At 35.6% G+C, this 27,751-nt stretch overlaps 2 protein-coding genes and 1 non-coding gene across 6 annotated transcripts in view; 2 read left to right on the top strand and 1 right to left on the bottom strand.

Annotated features, from left to right (window-relative positions):
- Positions 1 to 27,347, bottom strand: part of LOC135779296 (fucolectin-like) — a 97,742-nt gene extending 70,395 nt beyond the window's left edge. For 2 of the 4 annotated variants that reach the window (XM_073812696.1, XM_073812697.1), the window contains exons 1-4: positions 24,123 to 24,236; positions 23,848 to 23,912; positions 23,462 to 23,744; positions 23,193 to 23,329 (exon numbers count right to left, since the gene is read on the bottom strand). In XM_073812696.1, the coding sequence (XP_073668797.1) occupies positions 23,193 to 23,329; positions 23,462 to 23,744; positions 23,848 to 23,911 (484 nt within the window). In that variant the 5' untranslated portion in view covers position 23,912; positions 24,123 to 24,236. Of the gene's footprint in view, positions 1 to 22,820; positions 22,976 to 23,192; positions 23,330 to 23,461; positions 23,745 to 23,847; positions 23,913 to 24,122; positions 24,237 to 27,271 lie in introns of those variants that run through there. The other 2 variants (XM_065290031.2, XM_065290026.2) reach the window with 2 other exon arrangements.
- Positions 12,579 to 12,650, top strand: trnap-agg (transfer RNA proline (anticodon AGG)). The gene has a single exon. It is a non-coding gene; the product is annotated as a tRNA-Pro (tRNA).
- LOC135773636 (1-acylglycerol-3-phosphate O-acyltransferase ABHD5-like) lies at positions 13,052 to 17,070 on the top strand. The gene is made up of 6 exons (XM_073812689.1): positions 13,052 to 13,334; positions 13,843 to 13,928; positions 14,140 to 14,545; positions 14,645 to 14,793; positions 14,880 to 14,991; positions 15,077 to 17,070. Exons 1-6 carry the CDS (start codon positions 13,294 to 13,296, stop codon positions 15,273 to 15,275), a joined length of 993 nt encoding a protein of 330 aa, XP_073668790.1. The 5' UTR covers positions 13,052 to 13,293; the 3' UTR covers positions 15,276 to 17,070.
- Positions 27,348 to 27,751: the final 404 nt, after the last annotated feature.

Genomic DNA, 27,751 nt, shown 5'->3' with positions numbered 1-27,751 from the left:
GAAAATAGTTGCAGCCCTGCAAATACATAACAGAGTGTAAAGTTAAAATTGCATGCCTTTTCTTGCACACTGAATAGGCATATAAAGTAAAAACCAATAACTTCATTCAACAAAAACTGTCCTTCACCTTTATATTAGCCTACAGCAGATTTGAGAGACCATTTTTAATTAAAATGTTATAATGTTTTTTTCTTAAATGCACAAACCAAAAATGTTTAAATGGGAGAAAATTATACAATTATTTTATACCAAATAACTACATTCCTTACAGCTCATTGTTGTTGCCATTGTTATCCAGACTGTTCCCAATGCGGATCTGAGCACCTATTATCTTCTCTCCACAACAGTCTCCACGATTAGTGATGATAACTTTGTTAATACTGTATATACCTTTCAGGTCCACTCTCCACCAGGGATTATTTTCTATTGCGGTGTGAGTGCATGAGCCCCTCATGTAATGTGATTTTCTTTTACCATCTACAGCATGTTTAGCATCTGCTAATTCATTGTAAGTGGATGACTGGACAGCATTGGCTCCAAAAGCAATGTTGCCTGTTTAGCATAAAAAATCAACAAAACACTTTTTTCATTTTTAAAGTAAATTATAATGGCCATTTTGTTACAGGGGTGTATTGCAGAAAGCAGGGTTAACTTACCACCAGATTAACCCTGAACTTTGGGTTGATCAACCCTGAACTTTGGGTTGATCAACCCCAAACTTACATAGGGTAAGTCGGTTCCACAGTTTAAGAGCTAGTTCAATCAACCCGCTGAAAGTAACCCAGAGTTAACGCGCGCTCACGGTAACAACATAAAGGCATTGTCAATGGATCACAAATTTCACGAGTCACCATGGAAACGTCAGAGAACTTAAAAGTTTTTAAATGAGAAAAACATCATAAACCAATACTTTCTGGCAAAATCAACATTTTGTAATCGGCTTAGAAGTGCGTGTTTACAAAACAGATAAAATTAATTAATTAAATAATTAATACGAACCTATTTTACCCCATTTAAGTCCAATATTATATGTGTCTCAACGAAAATACACACAGTATTATTTAAATATTATTTAAAAGCCTGTAAAAATAATCATAGATTTTATATATGATTTTAAACATATGAATTATGAATATCTTTTCCCTTACGAAAATTAACAATGGTTTTAGTACAGCTAAAAAAAAAAAACATGGTTACAGTAAAACCATGGTAACCACAAAGTAACCTTTTTTCCCCAAAAACCATAGTTAAACCATGGTTAGTGTAGTAAAACCATGGTTTTGCTGATTGTAATCAATGCACCAAAAACCATGGTTACTACACTTTTACACCAATAAAACCATGGTTAATTTTCGTAAGGGTTGTGGCACATAAAGTGCATAAATAATAAGGCTTATTTAAAGTTTTTTTAGATATCATTGTATTGTGTATGCATAAAATGTTCTATGATTATATTCACTATATTGTACTTATTTTACTTCTGCTCCTTTGGGTGACCCTGTTTAGTTTTTGGACTTTCCACTGTATGACACTGTATCACCATTTTTAACATTTACTGATAGCTGATAGATTAATGCACCCTCTTTTTATAGGAAGCTTCCTTATAGTCCTTACAGATTTTCAATAATTTTGTGTAATGCTTTTCAGTACACTACACTAAAAATTATCATTCATTTGCATTGGACGATTAGGATCTGCTGTGACAGAAGTTTGGAGAATAGAAATGTTACATTAGTGTCAATAGTAATGTATCATCTAATATCATCTAATATAACCAAATATCTCAATTTCCCTTTGGCTAAAAAATTATAGCTCAGGAAAGCACAAAAGGCCCATTTTAAAGAAAAAAGGTGATTTAGAAAAAGACCAACTATAGATCAAATGTAGAGAGGGGGCTAAGGATCTGAAGTGCATGTTTAAGAAATAAATATTGTACTATGAAAAATATATTTATAATTTTATTTCATTATTTACATGATTCTAACTGATAATAGGAAATCTCTGACCACTATGCCATGTCTGTGAATCAATGGTGTTTCACCCAATGAAGTCTGTGCTTCACCTGTGTCACTGTGTGGGTCAGTGTTAAATCGTGCCTGTGCTTCATGGTTGTCATTTTGTGGGTCAGGTTAGATGCACTATCAGACACTGCAGGCAGAGGTAACTTCTGTCCCTCAGTAATTATTGTTATGATAGGCATCATGTGTTTCTATTTGTTATACCCATTTACTGTAACATTGCCACATTGTCACTTAAGTAACATACCGTATGTTAAGATTTCTGACAATGACAATGTATTTGCACACACATTTATTAGAACTTTAGATTCATCTCAAATTATTAAGTGAAAGATGAGGTTATTTAGGAATTTACAAAATTGATATGGAAATGTACTTTATTGTTAACATTAATTAACTGATGAAATTGTGTTTCATACATTCACTGATATTTGGAGATCTATTAATAATGAACATAATTAAATGTATAGTATTTAGTCCGAACACAAATAAGAATTTTTATTTATTAATAATGGACATAATTAAATGTATAGTATTTAGTCCGAACACAAATATGATTTTTTTTTATTAATAATGGACATAATTAAATGTATAGTAATTAGTCCAATCACAAATATCAATCCATGTTATAAAAAAATTGTTTCTTTAAAAAAAATCATAAATTTTTTAAGACAGCAATAAATATTCGCGACTGCAAATGTAATAAAATAAATGCTTTAACATTGTAATATTATGCAAAATATATGCTTCCACGCCCGCTGCACGCTCATCATAAGTACACGCATGCGCAGATATCCTCCGGAGCCTCGTTTTATTAACTAAAATGAACTTACCCTGAGCAGGTTATCTTCAGAGAGTCAGTTGCTATGGCTACTTACATAACCCGAAAGTTACCTCCGTTTTTGGAACCGAAAGCAGAGGTTATCCGCTTGCTTACTCCTAAACTTACCCGGGTAAGTCACATAACCAGCTTTCTGGAATACACCCCAGGCATTTTGTTTAAAGTGTATATTCAAAACAATAAAAAAAATAAACTTGCATGGAGCACAATTGGATGTTCATGTTACCTTATAGTTAATAAAATAACAGTCATTAATACATTTATATGTAACTTCTGTCAGTTTTTTTTTTACCTGAATAGACTTCAACCTCACACAGAGTGAGGACTTTTCGGTTTCCTGGTAGAAAGATGTTGACAAATTGCCCTTGAATAGGGTCAAATGTAAATGTTTGTGTGCCTCCAAGTGGAATGGACACATTTTTTGCAGCGCTGTGAATACACAAACATTAAGACATATACGTCTGATTAAAACATGTTTACATTCAAAGGAAAAGTTATATCTTTTATTTATCCTTTATTCAGTTTATGACAGATGCAAATTGTTTAAGAAAGACTAACAGCTCTTACAGCTCATTGTTGTTCCCATTGTTATCCAGACTGTTGCCAATGTGGATCTGAGCACCTGCTATCCTCTCTTCACAACAGTCTCCACGATTAGTGATGATAACTTTGTTAATACTGTAGATACGTTTGAGATCCACTCTCCACCAGGGATTATTTTGTAATAAAGTGTGAGTGCATGAGCCTCTCCAGCAGAGGTGTCAAGTAACGAAGTACAAATACTTCGTTACCTTATATTTTGGGTATCTATACTTTACTTAAGTAATTATTTTTCAGACGACTTTTTACTTCTACTCCTTACATTTTCACGCAATTATCTGTACTTTCTACTCCTTACATTTTAAAAATCGCTCGTTACTTCTATTAATTTCGGCTTGTTTTCTTTTTTTTACATTCCGGTTTGTCAAAGTTAAAAAAAACCTATCTTGATAAATTGCATCATCCGGATGAATGCGAATGTGGTTGGATGAGAAGTATAAACATACACAATTCCGACACCCTATTGGTTTGTACATAGATATGTATATAAAGGCTAGATGGCTCAAGGCGGAGTCAGCTGTGTCGTCACTTGGCGGCCATCTTAGGTCAGTGCTGCCATAGTGCTGCTCCCTGCTGCTGTGGACGGAAGGTGAGTGACATACGCCAACTAAAATGCTCGTAACTTGCTGAATTCTTAACGGATTTACAAACGGTTTGGTTTTTTACAAACGTTATTAACGTGGCTATAATTATGGATGCTTTAACATGTTTCATGAATTTTTTATTTATTTTTAGTATACGTATTCAGTGTCATAGGTACATCTTTGACGTTTATAACAAACCAATCCGTTTGAAAATCGGTAAAAAATTAAGCAAGTTATGGTCATTTAAAAGTACCTGCATCATAAAAACTCAATGCTACGAGTGAGCGAACGCCCTGTCCTAAGATGGCCGCCAAAATGCGGACGTTCAACTCAATTGGCCATCAGCGCGGACGAGCCATCTAGCCTTTATATACATATCTATGGGTTTGTACGCAATCCCCGCCCCCCCAGCTGACTGCAGATGATCAAAAGTTTGTTCGATAGCCCTGCAAAGATAAACATAAAAGAACCGCGAGAGCGATTAGAAAGCATGCGGAGCAGTTTGCTCTCGCGATGCTTTGATATCATCCGCCATCCGTTTGTACAGTAACAGAACGCGGCATTCTGTCTTCAAATGGAAAAGTACGAAATAAAACTCGCGCATCACTTTCAGGTCAGTTCACATTCACAAGCCTGTGTAAATATATAGCTGGCTGCTGACACCAACTCATCTGTGTGATTAAAATAGTGTAACAATACCAATTTATATCATGTAACTTCAGTTGTGCAACTTAAAGTGTGTGTTGCAGGTTCTTTTTTTACGAATTTGTGCAACTTGCTTGTGTGTAATAACCATTTAAAGTGTTATCCATTGTATTTTATGTTGTTGGGTATCACAAAACCCGAAAAAGTATGAAAAAGTACAGCGGTTTGCAATGATTCTCCTTTCCCCCACAACGCACTGTATGACGTCACGCTGGGGAGAATTTACCAAAGCCGCATTGAGAGCATTGAGAATGACTTTAGAAAGACGAGTAAAGTACAGTTCTGATAGCGCAGATTATAGATAAATAGATAAATAGATAGACAGACAGACAGACAGACATACAGACAGACAGACAGACAGACAGATGGATAGGCTAGTATAGAGAGATAGGCAGACAGCCAGATAGCATAACGTTAGCATATCTTCGTGTAGAAAGTAAACAAACAATTAACATACTCGTGCATGCTGGCTTGAGGGGGTCCATGATCTTGCCTGAAATGGGTGTAACTTTATGCGATCTTCAGCACAAACGGTTTTGGCAGCATGTCTCTAATCCAGGAAGGTGAGTGAGGCACGTCACATCTGTTCGCGGGGACCAGCGACCCAAACGCACTCGCTTTCTTACAGCCAGTAGCAGAATGGCAATCGAGAGAGTCGGGACTTTCCCGGTGGGTGGATCTGATAATAGTTATACGTTTCGAGTTAACAACACCGTCTGGCGGCAGGATGGGCGCCGGTTCCCGCAGCCCGCTGGTCAAAGTGCAGCCTCTCTGCTCAACAAAGTATATGAAAGTGCTCAACCTGTTCGGCAGGTCCAAACATGTACAGGATTTATAAAAATACGGTGATCAATGAGCGGTTCCTCCTCAAATGGCATAGTCTGTCGTGATGTAAAAAGCCGCCGAACGCCTGTTTATTACAGTATGTATGCGGTCGGATCCGAGTGTGCTGCAGCTGCTGACTGCTGCGTATAAAATGATCGTGTGATTCGTTATAATCGCATAAACAATATAACAAAGCATCCTTTTATTTCACAAAACAATATATTTGAGATATTATTTGATAGACTAGTAAGTGTGGATTAAGGATGTTTAAAAATCTCTAGCCTGGTGGTCAGGACATGAATGGATCAAATCAGCAGATTTGCGAAGTTTTATTTATCTCCAAAGATATCATAAATAATAATTAGCATGGTATCTTTGCAGTATAACACATTATATATTTCCTACGATGTATATATGATTTCCAAATTGTATACGCAAGTATTAAACAGCAATAAATGTCTCATCTATCTCTATGGCTCTGGCTGAGGCTTTCTCCACTTCTCCCCAGCGTGACGTCATCGCAGAATTGCGTAAAAAAAACCGTTAATACCAAAAACGTAAAAAAAGTGTTCTTTAAGACCATTTTTGAGACATTTTAAAAATTATACACATATCTTAAGTGATTTATGTACCCATTAATCGACAGTGGTGGTTAACCTGCAACACGCCCTTTAAATGACATTCTGCTGCTTTGCGTTTTGAAGCATGGCAAATATATCTATGCCAAAGACATCTGTTGTTTTGTATATGCTAATAACTGTCCTAAAATTTATTTGCATTAACAAAACCTACTTAGCTGAATGCTTGAGTGTTAAATCAATCAAAACACATAACCATACCAACTTTTGCTTTTGTTAATAGACATCAGCTGTTTCCTTAAACCTGACTTTTAATTTACTTACAAGAAATATGTAAGTATACTGACATGTAAGATCAGCTCACATTAGATTAAGCTAAAGTCCATTAGCTAACACAAGTACAGATGCAGAAATATAGGCTATAATATATAATTGCATATTTGTAGTTTGTGTTGCTGTCAAAATAAAATTATAAATGATAACAATAGCATATTTCTATTCTTACACATACTATAGTTGTGTGTGATTTTGTTGTTTTTTAACTAAAGAGGGCACCACTGCTCTGAAGTTTGACTTTTTGCACCATTACAATATTTATAGGCAACTAGTCATCATATCTTCTTCTCTATGAACACATGTTAATGCTCAGTAGTACACATATGGTTCTTTAATGCAGTGGTTATCAAACCTTTTTTGCGGCCTCCCTTGTGTACAGTGGATTCCTTCGCGGCCCCCAAATGAAAAGAAATTTTTTAACATTAACATTTTAATGTAACACTATAGTTATTATGGCCTTTAGAAACGTTTTTAGAGGAGATAGTGTAGTGCACAATAGGCCCCTGTGGCGCGGCCTACGGTTTTTTCCGTAATGACATTTTTTTTCCTTACATTACTTTTACTTTTATACTTCAACTTCTACAAAAGTCTTTTTAAACCCTAGTATCTATACTTCTACTTGAGTAATGAATATGAATACTTTTGACACCACTGCAAAATGAATAGTTTTTTATTATATGGGCCAAATATAATTACATTTACATTAATGCATTTTATCCACAGCAACCTGAGCAGGACCACGTACTGTATGCATAGGCGTAATGCCCATTTAAACTTAGGGGCATATACCCCCTCGGATTTTTGAGTCAATAGGATTTTGCATTCAACCCCAAAACCAAGCATAATTTCATCTGCTACTGTTTCATGGACAAAATATGATCAGTTCAGATCAATTTCCAGAGATTTTTGCTGTTTTAATCATTCTGCTTCATTCTGGACGGAATTAATTAATTATTACACAACAGCGCTGCGTCGTCATTGTGTGGTCGCGGATACTGTGTACAAAGATGATAGTTCAAGCCAAGGCATGTTCAAAGTCCATTTCCTAATGTTGATATCTAGATTAACCACTAAAGGGGGAATCATTATGTGCTCTGACTGAGGTAAAATATGATGCAAAAATGCATTCCTGTAATCATTTTATAAATAACACTACAATCAAATTGTATTTGTTAACAATTAATTTGTTAGATTAGTTTAAAAAAATTACATGCTTTCAATGCAATTAAATAAATAATAAATGTAGTTTACATCATCTGTTATGTTGCATGAAAGGTTTCTTTAACTGTTTTTGCAGTGTTGATCATTTCAGCCAATCACAGAAGTGATTGTTGGGTAGCTACACTCTTAAAACGAATGTGTTAAATTAACACATCTTGTGTCTAGTTAAGGACAACACATCTAGTGTGTTGTCCTTAATTTAACACATCTCTGTGTTATTTTTAGAACAACACACTTTGTGTTGTTTTAACACATCTTGTGTTGTCCCTTTTATTTATATGAACTCTAAATCAACAGAAAATGACACATAATGTGTTAAAATTAACACATAATGTGTTAAATAGTTTAACACAAAGCAATGTGTTAAAATTAACACACCCTGGGATGTGTTAATTTTAACACATTGCTTTGTGTTAAACTATTTAACACATTATGTGTTGTTTTTAACACATTATGTGTAATTTAAGTTCATAAAAAATAAAAGGGACAACACAAGATGTGTTAAAACAACACAAAGTGTGTTGTTCCAAAAATAACACAGGGATGTGTTAAATTAAGGACAACACACTAGGTGTGTTGTCCTTAACTAGACACAAGATGTGTTAATTTAACACATTCGTTTTAAGAGTGTACAAGAGTTTTAAAATAGCAATAAAATCATTCATAAACTTTCTCTTTTTGTCTGTGTAGTCTATACGTAAAAGGTTTTGACGTTTAACGTTAATAATTATGATTACAGTATGAAGGGTAGCTGTGCATATACTGTGCTCTCTTAAAAATGTTTGGTGCACAGGATATAGCCAAAATGGCAGTGTGTTGCCAGCGTAAGGTCATGTGGTGGCATTTTCCACCGCGATTGCCTGATTTGTAGATTTTTGGAGGTCAGTCATTCATTCATCAGCCTATCACATCAATCTGAGGTCGCAAGCCTGCACGGCAGGCAAGAACAACAATAAGATCAAATACCTAATGTAAATCAAATACAAAACATAGATATTGCCACATACTATTACACTCTTAAAACGAATGTGTTAAATTAACACATCTTGTGTCTAGTTAAGGACAACACATCTAGTGTGTTGTCCTTAATTTAACACATCTCTGTGTTATTTTTAGAACAACACACTTTGTGTTGTTTTAACACATCTTGTGTTGTCCCTTTTATTTATATGAACTCTAAATCAACAGAAAATGACACATAATGTGTTAAAATTAACACATAATGTGTTAAATAGTTTAACACAAAGCAATGTGTTAAAATTAACACACCCTGGGATGTGTTAATTTTAACACATTGCTTTGTGTTAAACTATTTAACACATTATGTGTTGTTTTTAACACATTATGTGTAATTTAAGTTCATAAAAAATAAAAGGGACAACACAAGATGTGTTAAAACAACACAAAGTGTGTTGTTCCAAAAATAACACAGAGATGTGTTAAATTAAGGACAACACACTAGGTGTGTTGTCCTTAACTAGACACAAGATGTGTTAATTTAACACATTCGTTTTAAGAGTGTACGATGTAGTGAAGACTGGGGTGAAGGCAGTGCCGCTGCTAGCCATTTTGGTGCCCTAAGCATAATTCCTTTATAATGCCCCCCACCCCGACCCTGAGAAAAAAAAAACGTTTGTTTTTGCCAGTTTCACTTATTACCACCAATCATAATAGCAGAAAGTAAAATCTTCACAGCTTTAGCCAACACACACTACACATTTGAAAGTGCAAACTTTTATAGAATAGCAAAATAGAAAAAAATTACCAAACTTAAATTATCAAAATAATCCAGACATGTTTTTCCCAAGTACAATGTCACTTTAAATAAATTACATTAAATAAACATTTTAGTAAACAAGAATACTCAATATTCTTAAATAAAACAAAGATTTAGAGAACTAAGTGGCACAGTAATATTTGCTTCATATCATACATGATGACATTTTATATTTATATATATTTAGCAGTCAGGAATTGTTAGCATGTGCACTGACTGCTAACGTTAACTTTTACAGAGAAAGCCACCGTCACGTCAAAATAAACTACTGCTCAATATCTAAAGAAACGTAGTGAAGAAAGTAACAGCTGGCGTCAGTTATTTGTAAAATGCATATGCAATGTTTTACAGTAAAATCTCAATTTAGCTTGCACTGAAGTTACAGATTAATATAGATATATAAGTTCGAGGTGCATTACGATTGGCAGCAGGCAGCAGCTTTTCGGATGCATGCACATTTCCCTTATAGGGAATGTGGAGTTGACGTCACGCCCTGTTGCATTATGGGTAATCCGGCAGATTTGCAGGATCGCGTCCTATCCATAGACAGTAAAAGAAATGGACACAGCGACCCCATTGGATTCAACGGAGACAAGTGAAGTCAATTAGAAGCACGCACTTCCTGGGTGTCGAGCGTACTGCGCAGACTCAAACTGAGCTCAATGACGTGGATGTCACGTGAGCAACCTGTCTGACAATTGTAAGTCTTCTAATAGCCGTGCCACGGGAATTCTGAATCACCTACTAAATCTTGCAGAGACGGCGAGCGTGAACAGGAGCACATTTTGGTTAGTATTCTGAATAATAATCTCCCTTGACTTTATGCCTTCACGTCCACCCGATTGCCTCATTGTCAGTAAAAGATTGCCTGTGAGCTTCTCTCCCGGTCCATACGGTAATTTCTCTACTGTGCGACAGAAAGTCGCAGGTTATGACGCAATCGTTAGCCTATTTTTAGAAAAAATGCTTTTACTGGGACATAACGTAAGATACATGGTAATGGAGCCTTTTATACATTTTCGTGTTTCTTTAGAAATAATTAATGGACAAATGGAGTCTTTAAACGCCTCAGATGTAAAGTTATTTGCTGTCAAAGTGACGCCAAAATGAATGGGAGTCAATGGGATGCTAACAGCAGATGGGTGTTCGCTAAGCAATGGCGGCGTCCAGGGAAGCTTCAATAAAATATGAAACCCTGCCCCCCTGGTCCTATCCCCCATTATTTGAGTTCATGTGTTGGAGGTTGTTTTTGTATTTTCTGTCGAGATTTTAATAAACTTCGATATGATTGGTCAGTACTGCTCGATCAAGAACTGCCACAGCAGGTCACACGATCGTTCAGGGAGGAAACTGAACAACGGAATACGTTTTTTCAGCTTTTATTCGTGGAAAAAACTAGGGAAGCCGGTGCAGGAGCTGACGAAAAGACGGCGGATCGCGTGGTTTGCCTGCTGCAATCAGGAGAAAAACGTTTACTTTTTAAAAAAATCCCTGCATCAGCGAGAGCTGCATTTTCAGTCATTCAGTAATTTGTGATTAATAAAAGCAGAACCACTTAAATTGTCTTGTTTTTATGCTAACACTGTCAAACTAACTTGTAAATGTAAGTGATTTATTGATTCATTCATTCATTCATTTATTTCTGATCACCCTAACCACATGAGTTATAAAAATAAATATTTAGACAATTTTGACGATTGTAACAAATATTTTTTATTAAATGCAACTGCTCAAACCCTGCTTGTGACTCTTTAAATAACATAACGTTAGCTAAATATTTAGCATTTTGTTTGTTTTAATAACTTGGCCAAAACAGAAGTGCCATCTTATGAACATGTGTTGATTCATCGCACAGAATACAACGGAGAATGTTTTTTATAGAATCATTAAGATACGTAGGTATTAACACATTGTCAGTAAATAGCTGGTTTGCCAACCGTCATAAAACTCCAAAAGAAGAAGTGTCATCTTACTATAAGCTTGAAGGGATTTATAGCTCTTAAACTCCTGCAAAGTGTAAATAAAGAACTGCAAAAACAAGGTAATAATAACAGATATGTAAGCGGAGGTAGTGCGTCTGGATCCGTAATCCAGTCTTGGGCTAGTAAATCATATGGATCTATGTTGTTTATTTGTCCAAGTTTTTTGGCAGTAGCATTTAGTTTCTCCCGATAGGGGCCCTTCTCTTTTTCTTTCAACTTCTCGATTTCTTCCGTTCTTCTTCAATTTTACCAAGTTTTAGCTTAACACACCCACAATTAAATGGCATAGCGGTCGGCGGTGCCTCTAAACATGGCGCCCACGTCCCATAATGCAACACTGTGGTGACGTACATTCCCTATTTAGGAATGATTAAACATGATTGACTTACCTGCAAGTGATGTACGGGCATCATTCCGCAGTTTCTTCTTTTTTTCTTTTTTCCGATCCTGACTCCTCCTGTCTTTTCAGGGCCATTTCCAAAAGTTGCCTACTGTCTGGCCGTTTCTCAATCCGAAGGCTGCAGGCATTTCTGCCATTCTTTATTGTTCTTCATAGCACTGAAATGGAGGCTGTCAGTCAGTCAGAGTGCAGAGGCTGTCAGGCACCAGGAACAAGCAGCAGCTTACCTCAAATTCAAATCCAAACATTAATCAGATTTACAGTTTCAAAGTGTAAATTAATTTCCCTCACATTAATTTCCGCCCTCGCAAATTTAAAACATATAAAATCCACGTTCATATTGGCATTGAGGTCCCGGAGCAGAGCTAGTAGGACAATAGCCTAAACTCCGAGCGAAGCCATGACCATACAGGACAATTTCTAAATTATGGATTAGAACAACAAAAAAAAGTATAATTTAATTTATTTGTGAAAATTCTTGAATCTTAACAATAAGTTAATAAGCACATTACAAAAACAAACCAAGCTGGTAGTCAGAGTGGAACAAATCCACCACGCTCTGGATGAAGGTAGTTCACTATGTAACCGCTGGATGGCAGTAAAAACACACCAGATGTTGCAGATGTTGGCAGTAACACGTAAATATAAGTTTTACAGTAAACGTGGCAAGTTTGTGCTGAAACAATACTGTGTCTCTTTAAAGAAGAAGGAGGCTCGTTGGTCTAGGGGTATGATTCTCGCTTAGGGTGCGAGAGGTCCCGGGTTCAAATCCCGGACGAGCCCTTGTTTTTAAATGTTATTATTTGAACTATAGTCATTATTATGATAACTGACAACTAGGGCAAAAATCACGTTGTTCTTAAATGTCACTGTAGGCTAGAGGACTCTAACTACACCCTATTTACTTGTAGTTAGTATTTTTTACTCATTGCATAGTAGGCTAGTGCACACTTACAGTAGAAAACTAAATTATACTTTATATTCATGCATCATTTACTAGTAGCCTAAATAAAAAAAAGTTTGATCAGTACAGAAAGTTTCAGATAGCTTTCTATCAGTTTTTATTTATTAATTCAGTTTTATTTTAACAATAATTATTAAACAACAATAACAATAATAAAATGAATAATACATCAACTATTGTATTTTGGAGACATCCAAAACATCTTGGGTAAAGAGTATATTTAAGTAGGGCTATTTTATTAATTAATGTTTTGTTAGATGAAATGATATCTATGAGGTTGAATACTTATTGCAGTTGTGTCACCCTCTTTCGGCGATGCAGAAAAAAATTATTCGCTCTACGAGTGGGTGAAAGGTCTGTCTTTGCCCCTTGGGGATCTTCTTTGACCACATCCACATTTTAATACTGCCAGTTCACTTTCACACCAAAAGTATGTGTCAGTAATGACGGCACAGAGAAACCATGAGAACAGATCAAGAAGATCTTGTATTTTCAACAAGCAGGTAAATTCTGTCTTTGTGAATCTTGTGTGTGAAATTCAGTAGTTGTCTCATGGACAATTATGGTCCTTGAATTTGTCAATATTTTGATGATACAGTACAAAACCTTCAAAATTAAGGCTTTGAGAAACTAGTGTATTTCCTTTATTGTAAAAGAAATGCTTAGATTGCCTTCAAAGATTCGGTTTATAAAATCTAATTCTAATCTCTGGCATGTTCAAACACATATCTAAATAATACAAAAAAAAAACTCTTTCACACATCAGATCAGTTACTTTAATGAGAATAAGAACATAAGCATTTATGTTCAACATTATTATGGCATATGTATAATGGACATAAGTTTAATAGGACATGTGTCACTTGTTATGAAATACCCTTGTGGCATGTTCGAAATATCCTAGCACTGCCTGTTCATGACACAATATTCAGATATAAAGCTTGATAAAAACATCATGGATCACTTTAAATGTTCACATACAAATACATATCTGTTTGCTTTACATTATAGATCAGGATGGATCTCCAACTGGCTGCCCTCCTGGTGTCCCACCTCTCTTGCACATCTTAAAAAAGCAGAAGATAAAATCCTGAAAGGTATGTGTGTGAGATCATGTGTTGTAAATAACATTTAGGCACACTGAAGCTAAAAATGTATTAAAAAGACATGGATGTGACATTACGAGGAGTGCTGACTTTATATTTTATCCTTTACATGATATTTGGTCGAGCACATTTTTAGTGCATGCTTTTGGTTTCTTTATGATTTCTATAAAAACAATTCAAATGATTTGAATTCAATTTTCAGCCATTAAAGTCAAGTACACACAAGGACATGTTTCCATATCTAATGGGAACTTCATCTGGACTCTGGGCTTTAATGAAACAAATAACTTGTGCGAGCATACTGGTCGTCCTAAACATCTGCAGATCCCACTAGTGCTACTGCATGGTTTTGGGGCTGGTGTGGGTCTCTGGGTTAAAAAACTTCCTGTCATTGCAAAAGAAGGAAGGCCTGTATACGCACTTGACCTGTTGGGCTTTGGACGCAGCAGTCGACCAATCTTTGGCAATGATGCCCAAGAAGTAGAGGAGCAGTTTGTCCAATCCCTGGAGGACTGGAGACAGTCAGTCGGATTGGAACATATGATTCTCCTTGGCCATGATTTTGGAGGTTATGTTTCTACGGCTTATGCGATGAAATATCCTAACAGGTGATTGTTTTTGTATTTTTAATATACTAAGGGGGGAATTGAAAACAATGGGAGTCACTGGGAGTTATAAAGTATATTTTGTAAATGAATCTGTCACAGAGTGAAGCACTTGGTGTTGGTGGAACCGTGGGGGTTTATGGCAAGACCAAATGCTCAGGAGCGCTGGGTTCCTGTTTGGATTAAAGCCATTGGTGCTGTAATGAACCCATTAAACCCTCTTACTCTTCTCAGGCTGGCAGGCCCACTGGGTATTTACACTCATGATGAATAAATAATAGTCATATACATTATAAAACATGTTCTCAGATCTGCATATACTGTATCTCTCTTACAGGTCCTTTTTTGATACAGGCAATGCGATCAGATTTTAAGCAGAAATATGCTTCTGTTTTTGAAGACGATACAATTGCTGATTACATATACCATACAAATGCACAGACGCCCAGGTAAGCACCGCACCTGGACATACTACCAATAAGTACTTGTTGACCTCATGAATATTATTTACATTTCTGTCTTGTGATTGGACAGTGGAGAGACAGCATTTAAAAACTTGACAATCCCATACGGTTGGCCCCAGCTTCCCATGATGGAACGGGCAGGGATCAGTCCCTCGCTTCCCATGTCTTTTATCTACGGTTCACGTTCAAGCATCGACGGCCAATCAGGAAAAGACATTCAAGAGCTCAGACCCAACTCATACACTATAGTGAGCTTTACTTTCTTTTAAAATACTTTGTACAGGCCTTAGTCAGAGTGGTAACATGTTTAATTATTTTACGTCTGTGCAATAAGTTATACTGTTTCAAGCTTTTTTTTTGTCACCAGTAAAGTTAAAACCTCAACGTCTTAGACAACCCATTAAACACATTGTAAAGATTCTGACTGAGGTATATTGATTTCAAAGGCTTTGGTGTTTTACAACATGTTTACAAAATACAGCTAAAAGAAAATGCACAGCCTGTTGTACATGCTGCACGAAGAGTACCAGCACCGCTCAAAAATCGTCTAAAGAAGGAATTAGACAGAATGACCACTTTAGGAGTCATTAAAAAAATAGAAGAGCCAACTGACTGGGTGAACTCGATGGTGTGCGTAAAGAAAAAGAATGGCGATTTAAGGGTGTGCATGGATCCTAAGGATCTGAATAATCACACGGCGTGAGCACTATCAAATACCAAAGCGTGAAGAAATCATGACCGAAATGTCAGGTGCTTAATACTTCACAAAGCTAGATGCTTCACAAGGCTTTTGGCAAATAAGGTTGGATGAAGACAGCACAAAGTACTGTACTTTCAATACTCCGTTTGGAAGGTATTCTTTCCTCAGACTACCATTCGGAATTGTTTCTGCATCTGAAATTTTTCACAGAGCGATGGAGAATATAATTGAAGGAGTTGATGGAGTCAGAGCCTACATAGATACAGGCATGGATTAACGCACGGGCCTACTGGGCACTTGCCCAGGGCACTGGGCCAGCAGGGGGCCCTGTCAAATTTACTGTGTCTATTCTTTTCAAATAAATATTTTAATTTTATTTTCAGTAAAATTGTTAAATATTGAGGAATAATGTGATTTTTTTTGCAGTTGCAAAGTATTAACTAGTAAATAAATCAAAAAAATAATATTAATGTATTGCTGCGCTGCTGAGAGGGACATCTAGAGGCGAGTGAAAAGCATTGCGTAATATAAAAGTCACGCGTAGAAGACGGTTACTCAAAAAACGGTTTCCTCACCCTGCCAGTCAGCAACTGTGAAGGAGAACGTTCATTTTCTCTAATGACAAGAGTAAAAAACGAACTAAGAAGTAAAATGTGTCAAGGACGTCTAAATTCAGTGTCTTTAATGGCCATTGAATGCGATCTTGTAAGGGGACTGGATTTTGATGATGTTGTGGAAGCGTTTTCTCTGAGGAAATCGAGAAAGATACCCCTCAGCTAAGGTAAATTTAAACCAACTTTTTAAGCTAAGGGGCTGGACACACAAAGCTTTTACACCTGCGGCTGGCGCATGTTTTTAATGGAAACTCTGCGTTTTTCAAATAAGCAAGCAGCTAACGGGTTTTTTATGCGCTGAAAACCGGCGCCGAGAGTTTAAAAATATTCAACTTTGAGTGAAAAGGTCCGCTCGTCAATGTCAGTTCTCACACAGTCGTCCAATTACAGTGGAGGAGGGGCGGGACATTACCACAGAAACCAATCGGCTCACAGCTGAAGTATCACAGCTACCAAAGCGCTCGGCTGAAAAACAGCTGGCATTCGGCATCCTCAAGGCATTTTCAGCCGCGTTCAAAAGTTTTGCTGTGTCCAGCCCCTAAATGCCTGTGATGAACAACAGTTACACATGAAATGAAATGAATTGAAATGAAATTTCGGCTAAATGTAGAAATGTAAAATATTTATGGAATATTCTCCGGTGATATGATTTGGAGAATCTTTTTGATTGAGTATGTTGTACAGTATGTTATATGTTGACAGATACTGGTAAGATATAAATAAACCAATTTGTGGTGTGAAAGTACAGAATATTGTGTGAATTCTCTCCCCGCTTATTAGTGCCATTGTTAATCCTGTAAAATTTGGCAAACAGGCAAAGGCGAACCAACACTATATTGAGCCCTGTGCATACAGGTGCAAAGCTGTTGCCCAAAAAATTGGTAAAGGGGGCCTTTGAGACATCCGTGCCCAGGGCACATCATCACCATAATCCGTCCCTGCATAGATGACATTGTCATATGGGGATCCTCACTACAAGAGCACAACGACTGACTAACAAAAGTGCTACAGAAAATCAGAGAGAGTGCATTAAAACTAAACAGAAACAAATGTCAGTTTGGTGTACAAGAACTTTTTTGCCTCGGAGATAAACTGTCACATCAGGGGATACAGCCAGACGTTGAAAAGATCAATGCTATACTAGAAATGAAAAGTCCCACAGACAGGAGAGGAGTATGACGTGTGATGGGTATGGTCAACTACATAGGGAAGTTTATTCCAAATCTTTCTGCAAACACGTCTTGCTTGCAAGAACTCCTACAGAAAAGAACTGACTTTGTATGGACAGACAAGCATGAGAGTGAGTGGCAACAGCTGAAAACAGCATTGACCTCTGCACCTGTATTGCAGTTTTTTGATCCTACAAAGAAAACCAAAGTGTCTACGGACGCCTCAAAGAATGGTCTTGGTGCGGTGTTATTGCAAGCTGATTGTGAGATTTGGAAACCCGTCGCGTATGCAAGTAGATCCATGAGTCTGAGTGTCGATACGCTCAAATTGAAAAAGAATGTCTGGGATTAGTTTTTGGACTGGAGAAATTTCATAACTATGTATATGGTCTTCCCACCTTCATTGCAGAAACAGATCATCGTCCATTAGTTGCAATAATGAAGAAGAATCTGAATGAGAAGACACCAAGAATACAGCGTTTGATGATGAAATTGCAGAGGTACGATCTCAATTTGATTTATACACCTGGCAAATACTTAGTGATGGCTGATACACTGTCACAAGCACCCACAATGAACTGTGTGAACACAACTGATGAGGAAGTTGAGCTGCATGTGAATCTGGTGTCTTCTACGCTTCCCGTGTCAGATGCAAAATCCAAGCTGATAGCGGAGGTAACCAGTAAAGACACAGAACTGCTATCCGTCATTGATCATATGCATACTGGATGGCCAAAGGGTTCTTGTTCAAAGTACTATGATTTTAGAGGTGATCTAAGTGTGGTGGATGGCATGCTTCTGAAACAAAGTAGAATTGTAATACCGCAAAGCTTGAGGAAAGACATGCTGCACAAAATCCATGAAGGTCATCTCGGTGTCGAAAAATGCAAGAGGCGGGCGAGAGACACAGTCTTTTGGCCTGGGATAAGACAGTGTGATACATGTCAAAAATTCAGAAATAAGCTGACCAAAGAGCCAATGATAATACCTGACTTACCAACAGCACCCTGGGAAAAGGTAGGAATGGATCTGTTCCATCTGAAAGGCAATAACTATCTAGTGGTGATTGACTTTTACTCAAATTACCCTGAAATGGCCTTACTCTCTAGCATGTCTGCAAAGTGTGTGATAATGCACTCAAAATAAATCTTTGCAAGACATGGCATACCCCAGATTGTTGTCAGTGACAATGGCCCATGCTTTAGCAGCAAAGAGTGGCAAGAGTTTTCAGTGCAATATGACTTTAAGCATGTCACGTCAAGTCCAGAATATGCTCAGTCAAATGGTAAGGCTGAGAAGGTGTCCATATCCTTAAGCAAATTCTCAAAAAGGCTGCTGACAGCAAGTCTGATCCTTACCTAGCTTTGCTCAGTTACAGAATCTCATCTCTCGAGTGTGGTGTGTCTCCAGCCGAAATGCTGATGAAACGGAAACTCCGCACAACACTTCCATGTTGTTTAACACAAACAAGACATGCCAAGTTGAACAGGAAATTCAAGCAACTCAAACAAAAACAAAAGTTCTACTATGACAGAAATGCAAAGTGTCTACAACCTTTAGAAATGGATAGTCAGAGTCAAAGGTGATGAGAATTGGAGTAAGAAGGCCACAGTTATGCAGGAAGTAGCTCCAAGATCATATGCTGTGAAAACGGATGATGGACAAATAATCAGAAGAAATCGACGTGATTTGCTAAAGGTTGAAGAAAAGGAACAGATGATTCAAAGCAACATTCAGGAGCAGAATCAAAGCTGTGTTGTGCCTGATTCATCCACATTCTGCGCAACAAGAAAACTGCAACACTGACTCAAATACAGATACACAAATATCAAACAGTCACACATATGTGCTGAGAAGATCAACAAGACACATTAAAAAAACCTGACAGACTGAATCTATAAGAGATTGCTAAACCATGTTAAGTTAGTGATGATGACATGGACAATGATAATAATTTAATTGTTGCTCTGTATTTACAGTGAATAAAAATATTACGTTTGAAAGGTTTCACTGAATGCAATTTTGTATGTTTTAAAAAAAAATTTCTTTTTTTTCTTAAAAGAAAAATCCAGATAATTTACTCACCACCATGTCATCCAAAATGTTGATGTCTTTCTTTGTTCAGTCGAGATGAAATTATGTTTTTTGAGGAAAACATTGCAGGATTTTTCTCATTTTCATAGACTTTAATAGAGCCCAACAATTAACACTTAACTCAACACGTAACAGTTTTTTTCAACGGAGTTTCAAAGGTCTATAAACGATCCCAAACGACGCATAAGGGTCTTATCTAGCAAAACGATTGTCATTTTTGACAAGAAAAATAACAAATATACACTTTTAAAGCACAACTTCTCGTCTAAATACGGTCCTGCGTGACCTAACGTAAATGCGTAGTGACGTAGGGAGGTCACGTGTTACATATATAAAATGCACATTTGCGGACCATTTTAAACAATCAACTTTAATTAGTATCAGTTGACATACAACAACGTAGGAACGGGGGTGTATTCCAGAAAGCTGGTTATGTGACTTACCCGGGTAAGTTTAGGAGTAAGTAAGCGGATAACCTCTGCTTTCGGTTCCAAAAACGGAGGTAACTTTCGGGTTATGTAAGTAACCATAGCAACTGACTCTCTGAAGATAACCTGTTCCGGAGCAGGTTATGTTGCAGGGTAAGTTCATTTTAGTTAATAAAACGAGGCTCCGGAGGATATCTGCGCATGCGCGACTTATGATGAGCTTGCAGCAGGCGTGGAAGCATATATTTTGCATAATATTACAATGTTAAAGCATTGATTTTATTACATTTACAATCGCGAATATTTGTTGCTGTCTTCAAAAATTTATGATATTTCTTTAAAGAAATATATTTTTTAATAACATTGATTGATATTTGTGATTGAACTAATTACTATACATTTAATTTTGTCCATTATTAATCAAAATTGATTCATATTTGTGTTCGGGCTAAATACTATACATTTAATTATGTCCATTATTAATATATCTCCAAATATCAGTGGATGTATGAAACACAATTCCATCAGTTAATAAATGTTAACAATAAAGTACATTTCCATATCAATTTTTTCAATTCATAAATAACCTCATCTTTCACTTACTAGATAATTTGAGATAAATCTAAAGTTCTAATAAATGTGTGTGCAAATACATTGTCATTATTGAGCCAGAAATCTTAACCTATGTTACTTAAGTGACAATGTGGCAATGTTACTGTAAATGAGTAACAAATAGAAACACATGATGCCTATCATAATAATAATTACTGAGGGACAGAAGTTACCCCTGCCTGCAGTGTCTGATAGGCATGTGCATGACCCACAGAATGACACCCATGAAGCACAGGCACGATTTAACACTGACCCACAGAGTGACATAGGTGAAGCACACAGAGCACAGACTTCATTAGGTGAAACACCATTGAATCACAGACATGGCATAGTGGTCAGATATTTTCTATTATCAGTTAGAATCATGTACACAATGAAATGAAATTATAAATATATTTTTCATAGTATAATATTTGTTTCTTAAACTTGCACTTCAGATCCTTAGCCCCCTCTAAATCACCTTTTTTTTCTTTAAAATTGGCCTTTTGTGCTTTTCTTAGCTATCGTTTTTGAGCCAAAGGGAAATTTAGATATTTGGTTATATTAGATAATACAGGACATTTTAGAACATGTTACTATGAGCGCTAATGTAACATTTCTATTCTTCACTTCTGTCACAGCAGATCCTAATCGTCCAATGCAAATGAATGATAATTTTTAGTGTAGTGTACTGAAAAGCATTACACAAAATTATTGAAAATATTAAAAGAGGGTGCATTAATCTATCAGCTATCAGTAAATGTTAAAAATTATGATACAGTGTGTGGAAAGTCCAAAAACTTAACAGGGTCACCCATAGGAGCAGAAGTGAAATAAGTACAATATAGTGAATATAATCATAGTGCATTTTATGCATACACAACACAATCATATCTAAAAAAAAAAACTGTAAATAAGCCTTATGACAGATTTATGCACTTTATGTGCCACAACCCTTACGAAAATTAACCATGGTTTTACTGATGTAAAGTTGTGGGAACCATGTTTTACTACACTAACCATGGTTTAACTATGGTTTTTGAAAACCATGGTTGTCAAAACCATGGTTATTTTGTGGTTACCATGGTTTTACTGTAACCATGTTTTTTTTTAACTGTAGTAAAACCATTGTTAATTTTTGTAAGAGAAAAATCTAATTCGATATAATTAATATATTTAAATAATATTTAAATAATGTGTATTTTCGTTGAGACACATGTAATATTGGACTTAAATGGGGTAAAATAGGTCCGTATTAATTAATTAATTAATTTTACCTGTTTTGTAATCACGCACTTATATAACGTTATAAAACGTTGATTTTGTCAGAAAGTATTGGTTTATGATGTTATTTCTCATTTAAAAACTTCTAAGTTATCTGACGTTTCCATGATGACTCGTGAAATCTGTGATCCATTGACAATGCCTTTATGTTGTTACCGTGAGCGCTCGTTAACTCTGGGTTACTTTCAGCGGGTTGATTGAATTACCTTTATACTATGTTTTGGAATCGACATACCCAGAGTAAGCAAGTTTGGGGTTGATCAACCCAGAGTTCAGGGTTTATCTGATGGTAAGTTATCCCTGCTTTCTGGAATACACCCCGGTCCTCGTTCTCAACACTTGTAAACACTGGGGCGGAGTTTCGCATTCGTCCTCTGTGACCTCTTGACATCATGACGTATTGCGTGGGGTCACGTTGGCTCATCACGACCGGATTTAAACGAGAAGTTGTGCTTTAAAAGTGTATATTTGTTATTTTTATTGTCAAAAATGACAATCGTTTTGCTAGATAAGACCCTTATACCTCGTTTGGGATTGTTTATATTCCTTTGAAACTCCGTTGAAAAAAACTGTTAGGTGTTGAGTTAAGTGTTAATTTTTGGGCTCTATTAAAGTCTATTAAAATGAGAAAAATCCTGGAATGTTTTCCTCAAAAAACATAATTTCTTCTCGACTGAACAAATAAAGACATCAACATTTTGGATGACATGGTGAGTAAATTATCTGGATTTTTCTTTTAAGAAAATGGAATATTCCTTTAAGTATGTTAAGTGTACTTGTTTCATATTCACTTCTAATGAAAGGGGGATGTAATGATAGTAAGTGATTTTGACCACTAGATGTCACTGTGTATAGTTTCATGTTAAAGAAGTGCAAGGCACAGAGGGTGAAGAAGAGTTCCACATGGAAATAAAGACAACACATGTGAAAATGATCCAGTGAATCAATATTGTTTTTTATTTATGTAACAATACAATCTCCACCAGGGATGACCTTCTAATCTGGTTTGAGTGCATGAGTCCATCTGATTTGATTCTCTGTTACCACCTACAGCATGATTAGCATCTCCTAATTCTTCTTTAGTGTTATCTGTTCAGGATAAAAAAAATGAACAAAACACTTCTTTCATTGACAAAGTAAATTATAATGGCCATTTTTTCTTGCCAGGGATTTTATTAAAAAGTGTATATTTAAAGCAATGAAAAACTTGCACGGAGCACAACTGGACATTCATTTTACCTTCCAGTTAATAAAATAACAGTCATTCACACATTGATATGTTTCTTTCTTCTGTCAGGTTTTTTACCTGCATACACCTCAACTTCACACAGAGTGAGGATTTTTTGTGTTCCAGGTAGAAAGATGTTGACATATTGCCCCAGAATATTGTCAAATGTAAATGTTTGTGTGCCTCCAAGTGGGATGGACACAACAGTTTCAGCGCTGTGAATACACAAACATTAAGACATATATGTCCTATTAAAACATGTTCACATTCAAAGGAAAAGCTGTATATTTTTATCTATTCAGTTTATAAAAGATCCAAATTGGTTAAGAAAGACTAACAGCCCTTACAGCTTATTGTTGTTGCCATTGTTATCCAGACTGTTGCCAATGCGGATCTGAGCACCTATTATCCTCTCTTCACAACAGTCTCCACGATTAATGATGATAACTTTGTTAATACTGTAGATACTTTTGAGGTCCACTCTCCACCAGGGATTATCTTCTATTCCGGTGTGAGTGCATGAGCCCCACATGTAATTTGAATCTCTGTTACCATCTACAGCATGATCAGCATCTGCTAATTCATTGTAAGTGGAGGACTGAACAGCGTTGGCTCCAAAAGCAAGATTGTCTGTTTAATGTGATATAAAAGTTATAACAGGTTATTTCAGACTGCTCTATAGCCACAAAATAACGAAATAAGACAAAAACTTGGTATTTTTCATTTACTGTACCTGTAGAGCCAGCATTACACAGGCAAGGCAAAACTGTGAGCAATGAAATCACAATGATATCCATCCTGATTAGAAATAAGAATACAACACATTATATGGTATAGTATAAATAATTATTTCTGTCTCTCCTCCTCAGAAACTGTTACTAAGAATCCTTATCTTTCTTCTGTATGATGAAAATCAGAGATGACCAACTATGTCTAGACTGAAATTGTTATAAATTCAATAGTGTTCTATTGATGGTGTTGTACAAAGAGCTAAAGCATGATTCTTACCTTTATCTCCTCATTGAATGTTAGATCAAGCTCAAATTTTCTTCTTTGGTTCTTTATTTGCAGGTGTTCTCCATTTAAGTAATCGGTTGTGAACGATCTGTTTGCTTATTACATATTGACTTTTGTTATGACACAGAGGATTCCAGTTCCAGTACCACACGCCAGAAATTAACCAAAATTACTATTGCAACATTTGTGTAGTTATTCATCTTTAAAAACATCTGTTGGATTTCATCAGACATCCAGTGACAAACACAAAAATGTCAAGTATTAGCCTAATGCTCCTTGCTGAAAAACAATATAAATACAAATGAATGGTTTCCATGGGCCAAATATAATTACATTTACTTTAATGCATTTTATCCACAGCAACACAGCATATTTTTTTCATCAGTATACGTGTTCATCAGTATACCCGTTTTGAACCCATGCCCGTAACGTAATGCTCTAACACAGCATTTTAGGAATTTGCATTCAAACTTCAAAACCAATTAAGCATATTTTCATTTGTTTCATGACTGTCCTCAAAAAATTACGACCTAATAGTTTGTTTGTGCATGCACCATAATACGACAGATAGGGATGTATAAGTGATTAGTACACTTGGAATATTTTAAGTACTTTTTGAAAAAAGTTGTGATTGTTTTGTATGCTGTGTTTTATATCATATAATAAATAAATGGGTACGTTATTTGCCTGAATAGTGTAATGTGTAATAAAATACAATTAATCCTGGCAGTTTAAACTGAAAATCATATTCAAATGCATGTCATTACAGCAAAATTCTACGCCAAAATAAAATTTAATACCCTAATATATAAAGTTTTACCTGTGGCCGGTAGGGGCGCTAATTTAGTAAACACCTCTGTCGTATTTGAGGCCAAAATGATCCAGCTGCAGCCCCACAGCACCACGATTCAGGCCACACGATCCAGGGCGCTCGTTTCAGGGCTGAAGTGGGGGCGGTCCCGAAGCATGCGCTTCAGGACAAATGCGGTTTATCTATCATTATATTTAATATATGTATTTGATACTCTGTTCACTGTTCAGAAAATTGGATTAATAATAATAATAATAATAATAATAATAATAATTATTTTTATTATTATTATTATTATAATATAATAATATAATAATAAAGGACAAACGCGAAAGTGAGGGACAGTTGCAAAAACATAACAGCATGCACTGTAAAAAATACTTTCCTGCGTTAAAATATTTTGTTAAATCAACCTAGATTTACAAGTCATGTCAACAGAGATTAGTTTTCACAACTTATAAAATATAGTTGAGAAAAGTCAACTTAATTTTATAAGTTATAACAACTCACCTGTAGTTATAACAACTCATCTCTAGTCAAGATAAATAATAGTAAGTTGAAATGATTTGTTAATCCGAGTTGATTCAACAAAAAATTTTAAGGCAGCAAAGTATATTTTACAGTGTGGAGTTCTGTTTTTTTTTGTGGTGCAGAAATATTTACTTAAGAAATATATATTTGATTTAATGTGTAGTTGAAATTCTAAAAAAATAAAGTGTATTTGACATTTAAAAAGTATGCTCTGCATGTTTATTTTGTAACAAATACTTATTAAAGTAGATACTAATGATGAACATGAAGTAAATGTAATTTCTTTATATCAAATGAAAATGTATGTAGTGACATTACTTAATTATCTACATAAAAATTTATGTTAATAAAAAATATTTATATTTGGCTATATACTTTAGTGCATTTTCATTTATTGTTTTTAAGTACCATATTATCGAAATGTTTAGTATTTATACCAAAATCCATGAGAAAATTAATAAATATGCAAAGAAATGTTGTTTTCACGACTCTAGTAAGACCGGTTCGCCAAACCATATATGGTTCGACTTCCGCCCTGAAACGAGCGCCCTGAATCGTGGGGCTGCGGGGCTGCAGCTGGATATACAAACGACCAAAACAATCGTATGAGTTGGAGGATATGCAACAGCGCTGGCGTCATCATTGTGCATGGTCAAAGAGTAACTGTGTACACAAATATAGTTCAAAGTCATTTTCAAAGTCCGTTAATGTTTTTATCTTGATTTACCAATAGGGTGGCGGCAAACATTATGTGCCCTGACTCTGAGGTCAAATATAATGCTAAAAAGCGTTCCTTTAATCATTTTATAAATAACACTTCAATAAAGTTGTATTTGTTAACAATTAGTTAATGCGTTATAAATGAACTAACGATGATCAATACTTGTACAGAATTTATCAATCTTAGTTCTTGTCAATTTTTTGCATTTAATAATACATTTATCCGAAATTTAAAATCCAGCATTAAAACCTTTTAGCATTAATTACTGCATTAACCTCCTAATATATTTTTTTCATATTTCTACCAGCTATTTTGGGGTTAGGAAGAACCAATAAATATAATAACCTGTAAAAAAAAGTGTATTCGTCCATGTTTGTGTATAACAGGTTCCAGTCACACAGAATTAAGTTTTATGGTGCAACAATCAAAAAAGTTTCATCCAGGTCTTAGGAGGTTAAATAACACAAAAAACTGTGTTGATATTAACTAACAATTAATGCCTGTTGAAAAACTATATAGTTCAATGTTTGTTCATGTTAGTTAATGCATTTACCAATGTTTACTAATACAACCTTATTGTAAGTTGTTACCAATATGTTTATGGGCTAGTTGTAAAAATGACATGCTTTCAATCAATGCAATTAAATAAATAATAAAACAAACAAAAAAACTAGATTACAGCATTTAGATCTGCTTATGTTGCATCAAAGGTTTCTTTAACTGTTTTTGCAGTGTTGATCATTACAGCCAATCATGGGACAACCTTGTCTTACGGCACGCTTTAATGAAAATCTAGGAGAAGTGCCATTATTACGTTGAATTGAGCTATTCCCATTCCAGTAAAGCATTTTTACATTTGCACAAAAATTGCCAAAACCAAATCTTACAAGGCTTGTAACATAAATTTGTGTCTCAAATCCTCATCAGAAACTATTACTAAGAACCCTTATCTTAGTCATTTTAATGTATTTTTGCTGTATGATGAAAGTCAGAGATTAGCAACTAGACTGAAATTGTTATAAATTCAATAGTGTTTTATTGATGTTGTTGTACAAAGAGCGAAAGCATGATTCATACCTTTATCTCCTCATTGAATGTTAAATCAAGTTCAAGTTTTCTTTTTTGGTTCTTTTTTGCAGGTGTTCTCCGGTTGAATCATCTGTTGTGAACGATCTGTTTGCTTATAACACATTGACTTTTGTTACAACACATATGAAATTAACCAAATTTACTATTGCAACATTTGTTTTGTTATTTATCTTTAACAACAGCTGTAACGACGGGGAAGGAGTTATAGGTCCTGAATTTGACGCGTGCATAGGCTTGCTAAAAAACAAACAAATGTATTGTGCATTTCTCAGTATGAAGTTGAATATGCCAGTCCATTTATTATCGTGGCACATAAACCAAATAAAGACAAATATACTTTACAAAACTTCAACTTTCATAACAAATAAACAAAAAACGAACTTAACATTAGCACAACCGATTCACACGGTCAAAAAACTTTCCGTGTGTCTCAATCAGCTCCCTTGTTCAGTAGTCAGGGCACTGATC

This window comes from Paramisgurnus dabryanus, chromosome 19 (assembly GCF_030506205.2).
Source record: "Paramisgurnus dabryanus chromosome 19, PD_genome_1.1, whole genome shotgun sequence".
NCBI classification, from domain to species: domain Eukaryota; kingdom Metazoa; phylum Chordata; class Actinopteri; order Cypriniformes; family Cobitidae; genus Paramisgurnus; species Paramisgurnus dabryanus.
This window is presented reverse-complemented; position numbering and strand designations above follow the sequence as displayed.

What these genes read in the sequence shown, in the direction of transcription:
- LOC135773636 (XM_073812689.1), top strand. Translation starts at nt 13,294, where the DNA reads ATGAGAACAGATCAAGAAGATCTTGTATTTTCAACAAGCAG. An exon ending in GCGATGAAATATCCTAACAG is followed by an intron (nt 14,546 to 14,644) that starts GTGATTGTTTTT and finishes AATCTGTCACAG; the next exon opens with AGTGAAGCACTTGGTGTTGG. An exon ending in ACAAATGCACAGACGCCCAG is followed by an intron (nt 14,992 to 15,076) that starts GTAAGCACCGCA and finishes GTGATTGGACAG; the next exon opens with TGGAGAGACAGCATTTAAAA.